At 41.3% G+C, this 14,921-nt stretch overlaps 1 protein-coding gene across 1 annotated transcript in view; it reads right to left on the bottom strand.

The window, feature by feature from the left end:
• The window catches only part of LOC134461415 (collagen alpha-2(VI) chain-like), a 37,126-nt gene that overhangs the window by 11,636 nt on the left and 10,569 nt on the right, over positions 1 to 14,921 (bottom strand). The window contains exons 5-19 of the mRNA XM_063214341.1: positions 13,008 to 13,028; positions 11,473 to 11,538; positions 10,753 to 10,806; positions 10,318 to 10,362; positions 10,191 to 10,217; positions 9,859 to 9,885; positions 9,687 to 9,731; positions 8,086 to 8,139; positions 7,634 to 7,696; positions 6,256 to 6,318; positions 5,665 to 5,718; positions 5,159 to 5,194; positions 4,809 to 4,871; positions 4,557 to 4,619; positions 2,035 to 2,097 (exon numbers count right to left, since the gene is read on the bottom strand). Of these exons, the coding sequence (XP_063070411.1) occupies positions 2,035 to 2,097; positions 4,557 to 4,619; positions 4,809 to 4,871; positions 5,159 to 5,194; positions 5,665 to 5,718; positions 6,256 to 6,318; positions 7,634 to 7,696; positions 8,086 to 8,139; positions 9,687 to 9,731; positions 9,859 to 9,885; positions 10,191 to 10,217; positions 10,318 to 10,362; positions 10,753 to 10,806; positions 11,473 to 11,538; positions 13,008 to 13,028 (744 nt within the window). The remainder of the gene's footprint in view (positions 1 to 2,034; positions 2,098 to 4,556; positions 4,620 to 4,808; positions 4,872 to 5,158; positions 5,195 to 5,664; positions 5,719 to 6,255; positions 6,319 to 7,633; positions 7,697 to 8,085; positions 8,140 to 9,686; positions 9,732 to 9,858; positions 9,886 to 10,190; positions 10,218 to 10,317; positions 10,363 to 10,752; positions 10,807 to 11,472; positions 11,539 to 13,007; positions 13,029 to 14,921) is intronic.

Below are 14,921 nucleotides of genomic sequence, written 5' to 3'. Positions count from 1 at the left end.
TCCAAAACTGTTTCTGGATCGATTTAACGCTAAGCCTGTAATTATGACCCATGCGGAGAACAGCCCTCCTACTCCCCTATCCGCCAGGGTTCTTTGTTGGAACTCGGGAACATTCTCCAACATTCTACTGTTCATTCATACACAGCACAGGCATTGTAAGTAGGCAGCGATTTCTCAGAAGCAGCAATTTCAAGCGGGGAGGAAGAGGAGGGTTTCTCTGTGCTTTTATGTGAATGTCATTTTGGGGAAAGCTAGTGAGCTGCATGTGCAGTGCTCTGAACTGTTTAGCTTTTATTTTTGGCAATCGACGTGGCAATTGGCAATAGACCAGCTGTAAAGAGAGATGTGGAAGAGGTGTGTTGAAATCAGGAAATAGTTGCAGGTCAGACTCACACCTGGGTTTCTCATGGGCGTTAAACCATTTACCTAATTCCCTTAATTTCCTCATTTCATCCATTTCCTTTGGGATGAAAGTATCTACTCTACTAGACAAGCCAACTCGTTATCTGAATCGATCTGAATCCACCTCATCTGTTCATTTCCTCCTGTTGAAAGTCACTTTGTATGAAAGCATCTGCGAAATGTTACACTGTCTACTGTAAATGTTAATGTACTGTGCAACCATATGTGTGTGGACTAACCCTTGCCAACATACTACATCCCAGTCACTCGAACACTGGTACATGACAAGACAGCATGCCACATTCACGATTCAACTTTGAAATCTCAACGTTTGTCTACATCATGTGAGTGTGAACTCACGGTCACAGCAACTGTTTACATAAAGAATGTGGCAGACACAAATCCTCTACTTGTAATCACGAGACGATCAGCTTGCACCAGTTTGTTCTACATTGTAGAAGCTATACAGTCAGGGACAGGTCACTACTCGGGCCTACAGGGCCCAGGCCCAGGGACCCAAGAGTCAAGGGGGCCCCGAAGCTCTATCTATCCTCTACATCAGGGGTTCCCAACCTTTTCCAACTTGGGGCCCACTCGAAATTGTCACAAATGTTCGGGGCCCACCTCTGACCCGATTACGAATAAAACTCAAATAAATCAGCAGCAACACACACCAAAATTTTTAGAATATTATTTCAAGGCCCACTTGGTATACCACCAGTGGGCCCCGGCCCATAGATTGAAAATCACTGCTCTACATTTTTCTTCTTATATTGCATTAACCGTATTTATTGTATTCTCAAATTCTCTTGGGGACAACCCCCAAACCTCCATAGACACCTTCTCACACCTGGTCAAAAACCCTGTATTGTTTTGTAAACTGGTAACACCCATGGAGGGGGGTCCTTTCTTGTTGTCTGGCCCAGGGGCCCATGGAATCATAATCCATCCCAGTATACAGTAGCTGTTAAAAATCCAATTAAGGGGCATGGGACAATGCATCTACTGTACTGTAATGTATCAGGGAACTTTTGACCAACCAGTTCAAAGGTGGATCTCCATGGAAAAGCATTGGCGATCCTACACTGATGCATCCCTGGGCTTCACCCCATTCCGAATAATTGCCCAGTCTGGCCGTCCTTGGACCAGCCCTGCGGAGGCGGTATCTAGTCTCTTGCCATGCTTAGAATGAGTTGACGTAACTGCTGGAATTGCATTGTCTGTCTGTAAACACTCTGCTCCCGTGGGTTTTCGGGCCACATGACAAGGTCAGATTTTGGTGATACCGTCACCACATTTGGTGAAGTTTGACACAATTCATAACCGTCGCAACCATCATTCAACCTTGACCGCATTTCTGACTGCATATTCAGACAGACAGACACATCACAAATATGGCTACTATGAATTGGTACTGCAAGAATCATATACATGGGTTCTCAGTGTTTATCAAGACAATGTTATGAGGATGGGCAAGACACTGGCAGCCAACCAAGTGAGCTAATTTTTTGACCGACAGCGGTTTCCAATCGGAGGTTGAGTTGTGCACAGCTAGGTTCGCGCAGTCAGGTTATAAACAAAATTTAGAACCCATGTATGGACCTCCCATGATGCATTAAATTTTTGGCTCACCTGGGTGCCGGGAGCTCCGTTGGCTCCTGGAGGTCCTCTGGGTCCTGGTAATCCATGGTGGCCCTGATGGGAGATTAGAAAAGAGCCTGCATTGAAATACACATGCACATTGAAATGCATCAAGAGACATCAAATTGGCAGTTTTAAAACAACTATCAAAGCTTAGTTAAATTAGTAAATGTTGTTGACAAGTGATACTAGTTGTTAGATAACCAATGTATTTGTTTGTTTATTAGACTTTAGAAGTTACCAATGTCTTAGTTAAATCAACCAATATATTTGCTTAACCAACGCGATAAGTCACATTTGTAAACAATCTGTTCTGAGAGAATCATCGACACAGAAATGACAGAAAGTACCCAACTCAAATGCTCCACAACCATGCATATTCATTTCATGAAACAAATAGGACATTTTAGCAGTGGTGTATGAAAATGGCAGGGGTGTTGAACACAGAAACTGTGAAAGAAGGAACCATGTGTGGTTATTCCTGGTGCAAAAACCTTTCCTTCTACCATCGGTGACATCACAGAATAGTTGAGCAATCTGTTGTGAGTGCTCATCGCGATTTGCTGATTAAGAGCTTGTTTTTACTTTAAAACAAACAGATAAAGGACTAAAATCCACAGCTGTGCAGAAAAGCAGTTATGTATTTTTATGTATTTGTGACTGACCGTCTTTCCTCTTTCATTGTTAAACACACTAACCACTTAGCGATGTTTAGGTATCTGATAATAACACGCAGTAAAGTTCCAAGACATTTGGAGTCAACTACAGCAATCTGATGTGTTGCAGAAGCCATTCCTACAAAGAGATGAGTAACACACATACTGTACTCTAGAGAAGGATACACATCAGTGCAAAGCTATGTTAAACTAAGCCTGACCTCAAATTGCTCCGACCGATAGGGTGGGGGATGCATGAGGATTCAATTGCAGTTTGTACTTGCAGATTTGGCCACATCATGACAAGCAGCTTGCTTGATAAAACAAAGTCCAGATAAACTTTCAGCCAGTAAGATACGACCCGTTGTTACCAGAATGGCAATGATGACCAAGTATTTTCCAAAGGTTCTGTGTACTGTCATAGTGGTGTAGTACTATGGTAGTAAGGCTTTTCAGTGACTATTACAGCCAGTGTTGCCAGATGTGTCTGATCAAATCCCGCCCAAAAGGTTGCCAAAATGCGCTAAATTCCGCCCAAATTCAACAAATTGCATTCATTTGTATGGGCACAAAACTGCAGAAAAAACCCGCCAAATGGCCAATTTTTTCTGTTTTTACCCGCAGATGGCCATCCCAAGTAGCCCAATCCGCTCAACCGCCCAATCTGGCAACACTGATTACAGCGTTCCACTGATGGAAAGGCTTGTAAGGGGCTACAGTTTACCATAGCTGTAGGAATTGGATACTGCTTTTTTCTGTTGCAAACTCCCACCCTCCAGCTTCTTTTACAGTGTAAAATAACTATTATTGGAGTGAATGAGTTGCAAAAGGTCAAAGCCCATATCAGAGGACGTGATCATCTGTGAGACATGAACACTTCTTCCTGAAAGTACCTACCTTATTTTATTTTTTTAAAGTGTGTACCGTAATATATTTTTGATGGGAAACAGCACAGAAGTGGCCACCCAAAGAATAATGTAATTAATATGAATCATATTCAGGCCTATAAGGATATGTTTTCATGTCCAAACAGAGAAGAGTAGAATGGGCAGCTGACCAATCAGGTAGATAGAGGTGGGGTAGAGGTATGACTGGTACAAGCTAAATAGGGACATGCAGTATGAAACAGATTATGGGTTTGATTTGGTAGACATGCAAATCTAAATATTGCCTGGCTCTTACTCGACGTAGGGGGCTCCAGAGCTACACACACACACACACAGGTCTGGTAGGAACCAGGCTAATCTAAATAGACCAGAGCCATGGAATTCAGAGTTGTGACAACCGGGGTACAGGAAGTCGGTTGGTGACATGATTCACGCATGATTAAAATAATTCTAGTTAGCGGCTCTTTTTTCGCGAGAGACTAACTCAGAATCACTACACACGCAGAGGTGACTCAAAAAATAATTGAAATGAATTGCATCTACCTTTCCTGGAATTTCTCTGCTCAACACTCACTTCCTGGAACTAATTTGGAACTACTGTATGTCATTGGCGATCTGTGTGTCAAAGGCTTCATGAGCCGCCATCTTTGTGTGGAAATGGGACAGGGGTCAGTGGAATTAGCCTAACTCTTACTTCCATGACTCTGGTAGGGACAAGACGAATATGGATATGCAGTATGAAACAGATTATGGGTTTGGTTTGGTAGGCAAGCAAATCTAAATAGATCTCAGAGGTTAGCAATAGGCTATAGCACATACAGAGTATGAATAGGCCTATATAAAGGTTCTGTCTTCAGTGTACCTGAACATTGATGTTAAGAACTGGTATATGTCTGTTCTTCTATTATCTATAATTATGTAGGTTTTCATCCATATTCCGATGTACAATGACAATAATACACGCTCTTACCTTGGCTCCTTTAGCTCCGTTTCCTCCAGTACTTCCTCTCGGCCCCTCTGGCCCTGGATCCCCCTGGAAATACAGACACAGACCTTTTGGTTCCTAGCACTTGCACTGTGAAGATACAGTAACTAGTAACCTAGCCAACATTTCAATTCATGCAACTCTCTCAATTTGACAAACTGTGGCAGAAGTCCCATGTGGGATGTAGACATCTTACAGTTGTGTAAGAGTCTAGGAGCCAAATGTGAGGGATCAGACCTTTTCGCCCCTGGGTCCAGTCGGGCCTTCTTTGCCTTTCGGTCCTGTAAAGCCATGTCTTCCCTGCAGATGAAAGAGCATATTGTGGGTACGCCTGTGAAGTGTCTCATTTATCCAGGTCATGTCAGTCAAACAGATGACGACTAATCTTTATTTTGGAAGAAGGCTTCAAAAACAGCTGCTTACTATTTAACTACTGTAGTGTACAGCTTGTTTCTAGCATTGCTACAATGTATACCCACAAGATTTTTCAGTGTTATAACAAGTACGGTACAAAAAAATCAATGTTTATGATGCGGTGACTGTGCTTGGTGTTTTGTAGTGCAGTAAGGTGTAAATGTTGTGCTTACCGCTTCTCCTTTGGGTCCTTTTCCACCTGGTCCTCCCTAGAAAAACAGCATGTTCTCAGTCAGAAAGGGTCTACAACACAGTGAAATAGGGAGACAAGTCCTTATGGCCAAATGCCTTTGAATATGCCTATTTGTCCAGTTTCTTATCCATGTTAGTCAAAAGATTTAATATGTAAGTGACGGGACATATTTAAAAGGAAGTGTAACTGCTTACAATATTTTATTTTATAAAAACACAAACTCTTTGGTGGTGCTGTGGCATGCTGCGTAGAGCATCTGTACTATTTCCATGGGGACTCGGTTTGGAGTTCAGCCTGGGTCATTTCCCAACCCTACCCTATCTCTCTCTCCCCACTGCTTTCCTGTCACGTCTTCACTGTCCTGTTAGAATAAAGGGACTGGCCCATAGATACAGTATACTGTACATAAACACACAAACAAAAAACACATGCGCGCACACATGCACGCACACACACACAAACTCTCTGGAGAGAATGTTTACCCACCGGCGGTCCCTTTTCTCCAGGTCGGCCATCTTTTCCTGGCAATCCAACTTCCCCCTGGAGACATTACAAACCAAGTCATGATTTAAGCACCAACTGGTTACCACAAACCAAGTCATGATTTAAGCACCGACTGGTTACCACAAACCAAGACATGATTTAGAGTAAAGTAGAGTATCATTTATTGATTCCAGTGGGAAATTAATTATAAATTAAGCACCAACTGGTTACCACAAACCAAGACATGATTTAAGCACCAACTAGTTACCACAAACCAAGACATGATTTAAGCACTATCTGGTTACCATAACTACAGTCACATTTACAACTACGAGTTTTGTAAATTGTTTTGCTGATGTGACGTATGTATTGTATGATATCTGACATTTGATCAGACTTTTTGTAACCGCTACTGTGATCAATTATGTAAGCAAAACATACTGAATGTCCATAATGGCTGCTAGGTGAAAATAGACCTGCTGGCTAGCTAGCACTGCTACATTTACATTTACTGTATATTGATTTATGCATGCTGTTCTTATAAAGACACTAAGTGAAATAAAACAAATTCAATTTAAAGGAAGTAAAGAGTACTTTAGATCCAATGCCTCCTGGCGGGCCGGGTGGTCCGTGTTTGCCTGGGCGTCCACCATCCCCCTGCAAAAAACACACAGCGACATCCCTCACTTTGATTGATTGATTGATTGATTGATTGATTGATTGATTGATTGATTGATTGACTTTATTTGACAATCTCAGTTCTTGAATAAAAGCTATACATGATTTAGTTTCCAGTGAACCACACCACATACTTAACTAAAAGAAAAACAGAGATTCAGGATTACACAATAAAGCCCGGGGGCTTATCTCCATTGTGGTCCTTGATGTTGGACGGCAGCAGATGTTAAAATGGCATGAGTGACATTGTGTCTACTAAATCACCATTAAAATAACTTTCACACAGAACATGATCACACACATACCGTAGCATGACCACTAACTTTCACTTGTAGTGCCGATAGAATATTAATAAAGAAATGTAAAGTTATGTATTAAAAAACAAGAAAACATGGTTATTCCAACTCCACTTGCACTTTGGTTAAGCTGATTTTAGTATACTGTATATGCAGTTCTGTGTGAGAGGAGATATTGTCATGATCTCTCCGCTGTAGAAGCAGCTAAATCAGCAGCTCTGTAATGGATGTAAAACAGGGAATAAGTCAGCGTGATGTCACAAGTCGGGTAGCAAGGGCACAGGCTTGTCCGATTAATGTCAGTAAACACTGAGCAAACATCACCAAACTTCATGCAATAACAACGTTGACAAACCATCCCTAAACCTAACCTGTCAGTGATGCAATGTTTCTGCTGCTTTACTTTTGCCAAAACCAGTGAAAGGGAATGGTGAAGTTGTTGCGGAATTGTGCCCAGACCAAAACCATCCCTAAACCTAACCTGTCTCAGGGCATTGAGGAGCTACGCGTTAACTTGCAAAGGCGTAGTGCACACACGCGATAGTCAGTTCAAATCTGCAGGTTATCTTGAAGCTCGACCAGCGAGTTTGGCCATCTGTGTGCTCCAGACAGCAGCATGACCACTGCGCATGTGTGACATCAAAGGGAATGCGTCGTAATCTGGACGGACTTTCAATTTTTGTTTTGCGTGCCAGCCAAATTAGACGCAATTCCTTCAAGATCATGTAGAAATTGTTATTGGTACATCAGTGTTACTTGTCCTGTCTTGCACTTTGATGTCAGTCTGTAAATTTCAGTCCTGTGAATGTATATGTCCTTCATGGTAGAGAGAGAAACGTAATTTCAATTTCCTTGTATGACCTTTGCACTTGGCTTGATAAATGTGACCTGACACGTGAGAAATGCCCATTGTCTAACATCAAGGATAAGCAGTGGTGAAATATGTAACGATGAGAAATAGTTTTTGCGGAAATAGTAACTGTCTACAAATACTGTACCTTTGCTCCTTTAGGTCCTCTTTGTCCAGGGTCACCTGCCTCTCCCATAAAGCCATCTGATCCCTGCCACACAGGACACACAGGCAAGTGACATGTAATGTTAGCAATTGTGTCTGATGGTGAACACATGGTGAATCTGTGTCTTAAGTAATAATTTCAGGTAATAGGCCTATAATGTTGCTAATCAATATAAAACACCACTTTGATGTGTTGGGTTGATCAGTTGATCAAATGAACGTCCTTGTGTATGATAAAACTACTACATATTAAACTCAACACAGGTTTAATGTGTCACTCGTAATCCCATTGGATGGAAAACCAACGAATGGGGCTAAATGTCACTGATGCTGCTATAACAACTTGTGATGGGTGAGCTGAAAAGTATCTGTTTCCGAGTTCTGAGCACTGATACGAATGATTTTTGGAGCTAGGGTGTTATTGTATTGACCCACCTTGTCTCCTGGGTCTCCTTTGCAGCCTGGGGCGCCGATACGGCCAATCTTGCCCTGAAATGACACACACTCACATCAGTATACATTCAATTTTCTTTTCCATTCACACTCAGGTAAAATATAACAATATGTTATGAAGCACGGTAATGCTTTTGTGCTATGAATAATGACTTTGGCTGAGCTGTGGATTTATAAATCGTTTTGTACAGTAGAGATTAATGGGTACAAAAACATCACTTAATTTAGCCTACTGCTTATTCCTCCAGGAGAAGGAACGTCTCTTACTTGGTTGGGGCCTAAGTAGGGAATTTACATATACTGTAATTTTTGAGTCATTGAGACATACAGGAAACTTGTTAACCCATTGGCGCCTGAGCCAGTTTTTAGAAAAGGTCCCCAATGCCTGAGGGTTTTTTGAGATAAGAAAAAATGGTTGGAAACTCCTATGAAAAATTCAATATCTCAGCCTCTGGAACACATAGGGACATGGGACAAATTGCTTTTAAAAGGTAAAATCCTCTTCTTTCATGGAATTATGCTCATTCAGCATTAACACTAACACATATTCCTTAAAAAAATCATATCTCATAATCAAATGATTGAAAAAAGTTTCATGTGCTTTCAGGATCATGCTTGATGCTGCAATTTATTATAGGCTATTAGGCTACGCTATTGCTACTGTTACAATAGCCGACTATAACTAAATCATAATAATCATTATTATTATAATTATTAGGCAGTCATTTCTGCCATAAATCGGGGGACATTTGTCTAATACAGCCACTTGCTCTCCCACCGGCGAGTAGCCTATGGCCGTTTTATTCCTCCAAACGTTATGCAGAGACCGATGAGCAATTTCATCCTATTTTGAGACGGGGCTCCACTTTGAGCTGGATGTGTGGCCGCGCGTCTATAATCCGCATGTCTACCGTTGTCTGCCTCACCAATAGGCTATCACCATATCCGAAAGTTCCTCAGTGAAAATATTCTGAAATAGGCCTACATCTAAAGGACGTGTTTCCTCAGATAGGCTATTGGCACCTTCGCCAATTGCCCCGAGTGTCGGAGTGAACTTTTGGTAACGTCGGGGGCGAAATCTAGCTGACTGTCTATTTGGAAGCGACTCGCCTACCTCTTCATGCGGCCGCGGCAAATCACACTCCTGCTCTCTATCTAAAGGGTCTTCAATCATATTTCCTTTCCTCGATTAAAATCTCTTTATTACCTTTCAACTGAACATCACGTTCGCTGTAACAGCGTATCTCGCGAACCGCAGCCTTTTTTTACCTGTGTGAAATGGCTAAACAACCCACGTCTGCAGAGGCGAGCATGGCTGATTTCATTTGACATTTTTGTCGATGAATCAAACTTTTTTTTGTCACATGATCTTTAAAAAATCGAGAACACGCACCTCTTGTGTATTTGAACAAAATATTGTGCATGGCATCTCCCATGCGTCTTGAAAATATTGACAAATCAATAATGTTGCGTTTTGCAACAACCGGCGTCAGGGCCAATGCATTTTCTTATGGTTTAGTAAAAAGGCAAACAAACAAAAAAGACCACCAACTCCTCCGGGAGCTGCACCGTCTCCAACTTGCCTTCTGGCCATCTGTTCCGTTCCTCCCGTGATGTCCTCCTGCACCCTAGTCATATGAGGGGGAGACACACGCCAGACGTCAGAGGACACCGGAGCAACAGGCTGAAAACAAACATCCATCTACAGTACGCAAGACTCTCGAAGTGTACGTCACGTTTTGTTGCATGTCATACCTTTTGTCCTTGGTCTCCAATGTCACCCTATAAGACAGACAGACAGAAAGAAAGAAAGAAAGGAAGGAAGAAAGAGGTTTAACAGCATGATTTAAAAATTAAATATTTAACTTGGTTGGCCTTTCAACACTTCTCAGAAAACCTCGCTTCTGCAAAACCTCTCAATATTAATTTTATGTATTATTGAAATATGACAACTGTTGTTAATCCAAGTATATCCAAAGAAATATGAATATATATATAATTATATATAGAATCATCTGAAACAGACGTAATGTATACCTCTGGAGGCTCTGGTGTATCATAACAGAGGCTTGGACCACTCTACTCACCTTCATTCCTTTTGCTCCTGTTTCTCCCTAAATAGAAGTTAAAAAAGTTAGCAAGTTATTCATTACAACACATAACTATATGTTTATACTTATAGCAAATGAAAAAGACAAATGAGATAAGCCCTACCTTTGGACCTGGTGGGCCAATGGGGCCCTCTAATCCTGGGTCACCCTGCAACAAGCAACACATGATGACGTCAGATGATGTACATCACAGATAGCCATTCACTGTACTGTCATAGCAGACATACTAGTAGAAGCAATAGTAGTTGACATACAGTAGCAGCAGTAGTGTGTGTGTGTGTGTGTGTGTGTGTGTGTGTGTGTGTGTGTGTGTGTGTGTGTGTGTGTGTGTGTGTGTGTGTGTGTGTGTGCGTGCGTGTGAGTGTGCGCGCATGCGCATCTATCCATGTGTGTCTGTCTGTCTGTCTGTGTGTCTGTGTGTCTGTCTGTCTGTCTGTCTGTCTGTCTGTCTGTGTATCTCTGTGTGTGCCTGTGTGTCTCTGTGTGTGAACATAGTATAATATCTAATTTAATTTTCATAATAAAAGTCTAGTCTTACCACTGCTCCCTTAAGACCTTTTGTTCCAGCTGCTCCAATGGTTCCCTTTTGTCCCTGAAAAATAAGAAGCAAACATTAGGACATTGTCAAGTGTCTCACGGATGAACACACAATCCGTACTTAATGTACCATATATCCTTTGAGGCATTCACTAAATAAAATAAAATAAAATAAGAACATCAGGACAAGTTTAAGTAAATACACTATCGTTAAACTGTCCTGAACAAATAAAAGTGGAAGTAAAAGTAATCTAGTAATCTCCTAGTGATCTAGGATCATCTCCACTGAGGCTTTCAAGTAACGTATTGAAACCTTTCATGCCAATAGGATCGCTGACGATCCTATTCACTATTTTCTGAGAAAGTTTAACTACATCATCATAACAACATTGCTATGACATTACCAATAGTCTTGCATGGCCATTACCAGTTTGGTGACAATGACAGGTTCTGCATGGAAGGGTTAGAAATCAAGGGTGTAGCAACAAATTGTGGGCCCTTTGTACAATCTGCTAAAATGCCCCCCCCAACCCCCCCCAGCCATAGGCTATATCTACAAAAAACACAAGACACTGTGTGGGGCCCTCTGTACTGTACACATGGGGCCCTAGTGACTCAGTCACACTTTACCCTCCCGATATGACACCCCTGGTTAAAATGTTCATAATGCTGTATGGGGCTGACCCATGTGTTGATAATGTTCTGACCCACGTTAACTCACTTTTGGCCCTCTGTGTCCTTTTGGCCCTGGAGGGCCCTCCAGTTCCACACACTGGGGCTTGAAACACTGAAATGATAACAACATACCATGTTAGATTAGTAGCATAGCGACCAGTCATCTACTTAAACATAAGTTACACAGCATGCGAGTTGTCAGCAACTGAAACACAGCAATGACACAACATGATGGATGGATGGACGGATTGATAGCATTGTGATCAGTCATCTTGCTAAACATACTGTATACACAGGATAGGAGGACTAGTCAGTAACATAGTGTTGGAAAATCAGTCATCAAGGTAAAATCTAGTAGACATAAACACAGACTGCTTACTCAGTTGTGTCTCCATAAAGCACAAACACGAGACTAGCAAACAGAGATTTGATTACATTAAGCTACACACCAGATGCTTTCACATAAGTGACGTACAGTGAAGTACTTGTTGGAGGAATGTGGCTTTAAGATGTCTTGCTCAAGGGCACTCAGCCATGATGAATGGACACCACCCACGACACATTTTGTAGTTGTTAATTCAACAATAAGAGAGTGTCACTCTTCTAGTTAGTACTGCCCTTCAAGTGTTGAATCAACACTACCCCAATGGGGTAACACTTCATTTTAGTGTTACATCTATTAGCACTAATACAGAGGCTACAATGTGACTGTATAAGTAACTTGTAAGGCATGTACTAAGCAAAATCAAGCATTTGTAAGGCATGTATTCGCAAATGTCTTGTTCATGCACAATAATAATTACCAATTTAACCTTAGTAAGGACCTAGTAAGCCTTAGCTTTTGCTTAGTACATGCCTTACAAGTAAGTTACAAGTTACTTATGCAGGCATTAACATTGTATGCATTAGTGCTAATACCTAGATGTAACACTAAAATAAAGTGTTACCCACAATGGACACCCATTCCTCACACTGATACCAGATTCGAAACCTCTGACCTTCCGACCACCTAGTTCACAGCTGCCGTGTGCGCACTAACGTCTCTGCAGTTTAAACACTGCAGAGATAAACACAGACCGATTGCTCTCTAATATCCCTAGGATAGCAAAAAAGTTAAACATTAGCGATCGTAAACATAAACTGTTTAATCCTTAATGTCCTCATGAAGCGGAAAGGTGGCCCAAACATGGTTGCCATGAAAGAACACTACAGTAGGCCTAGTTGCTGATGTATGCTCCTTTTCCTGTGTGTGTGTGTGTTTGTGTGTGTGTGTGTGTGTGTGTGTGTGTGTGTGTGTGTGTGTGTGTGTGTGTGTGTGTGTGTGTGTGTCTGTGTGTCTGTGTGTCTGTGTGTCTGTGTCTGTGTGTGTGTGTGTGTGTGCGTGCGTGTGAGTGTGCGTGCATGCGCATCTATCCATGTGTGTACAGTATGTATGTTTCTATGGCCCTTAGGATGATCATTCAGTTTAATTTAACATTAAAATAAAATGGGAAAATATCTATGTTTACATATCACTGCATTTATTTTACTGTGTAGCCAGATGGCCAGTTCAAACACACTGTACTTCCCCTCATCACTCACCTCCTGGAAGGCACGGAATTTCTGTGAAGAGACAAAGAGAGCAGAGTCAATACAGTGTTCCCCACAGGCAATATGACATACAGCAGCAGGCCTATTCAATTGGTGGCCCACATGTGGCCCAGACGCAGTCTACATGTGGTCCAGATATGTCCCCAAACTGTAGCCATATACAGTACATTGCAATGTTGATACTGCAGTTCAATACATGTTTTTCTTCTGAATCTCTTGCTTGTCTTATACACGGAACATCCAATGTGGTTGAGTTTTAGGTCAGAGGAACATGTTAAAAAACTATTTGTTGACTCCTGATTTGAAGTGTCATTAGCGCATTAGTGATGGCTGAAAATGTGTGGCCCGACTTCAATTCTTGGAAATTCTAATTGAATAGTGAAATACAGTATGACATTATGCCATTCCATCCAAACCCTCATTCAATTTTAGATTAGATTAAACTGTCTTGTCATGATTCGGTATAAAGACAGGGCAGCGACATGCAGTGTTGACATGGCATTTGATTGGCTCATGGCATTCGCAGTGGGAGTGTCTACAGAGGGTATGTCATAAAACATTGGCACAATTTTGTTGACAACGAGGGACAACTGGGGCTTAGTGTTACGTAAAGGACAGGAAATAGCATACTGCAGCTGGACTTGCCAAAGCTTGGGATTGTATGATTAACCATGACACAATTCATGTATTCACTATAGCCTTTCCTTCCCAGTATTTTTTCCTAATTGACCCATGGCTGTTTTCTTTTTATCTACTTACAGTTTTTCTCGATTGCTTCCACACAATTTCTGGTACTTCACAAACAATTCTCGGAACATCTCATCCATTTCCCAACTCCCCTAACCAATGTCACTGAACACTAAACACAATTCCTAATTTATACTCATATTTCAGTTTCAAAACGCACTTTTTTCAAACCACTACACACAATAATCTGGATTACAAACAATTTTCATGAAGGAAATCCCTGGTTGTTGCATTGAACACACTGTCATTCAAAATACTAAAATCAACCGCCATACTATGTTCACTTCCTCATCACATGGGCAGACTCTCTACATAACGGTTTACAATCTGAAATCATCTCCCCATAAGGACACACATTGAATGTGATATTGATGAAAACATGAGTGGATGCAGTGAGAAAACACATTTGTTTAGTTTTTGAACTCCAAAATATGTTATACAGGACGTAACAGGAGATCACTTTCATGTGGTTACCCAATATTTTACGATAAATACAGTTTTTTCTGTTCGCTAAAGCACATTTTTTGTAACCTTTGTCTGCTTTTGCTGAAGTCCTCACACAGATGCACAAACCTATAACCAAATCAGCCAAACTAATAGCACAAAAACTGATTAGCACTCAGTTTGTAATGTTATAAAACACACTTTGCATAACTGAAAACACAACTCACAATTTGCAAATTATGAGCACACTCCTAGAAAAATATACACATTCGTGGATATGTTGAACACTACAGTACCAATACTTAGACAATATGTGACAGGGGGAGACACCTTTAGATAATCTCTTCACCTGGCCACCGGCATGCTATATAAATAAGTCACAGGTAAGCTTTCTGTGTAGAAAATAATGGAAGGAGAAAGAAACACCAGAAGATTGAGGATCAGAGGAGGGTGAGGAAAGGAGAGAAAGGAGACAAAGGCACATAATCACAGATGGCACATTCGTTGACCATGTCATCAACCATGGCATGAGCTAAAGGAAAGCTGGTGAAAGGGTTCAACCCAATCTGAGCTGCTACACTGTAGAGAGCATAAGCAGAACATTTCACGCTGAGAACCGGTATGTAGAGTCATTTCATACTCAACAGCCCAGTATAGCAAATATGTACAGAGACAGTGTATATGAAAGACAATATAGTATATACTGACTGTAAT

The sequence above is a fragment of the Engraulis encrasicolus genome, chromosome 13 (assembly GCF_034702125.1).
Source record: "Engraulis encrasicolus isolate BLACKSEA-1 chromosome 13, IST_EnEncr_1.0, whole genome shotgun sequence".
NCBI classification, from domain to species: Eukaryota; Metazoa; Chordata; class Actinopteri; order Clupeiformes; family Engraulidae; genus Engraulis; species Engraulis encrasicolus.
This window is presented reverse-complemented; position numbering and strand designations above follow the sequence as displayed.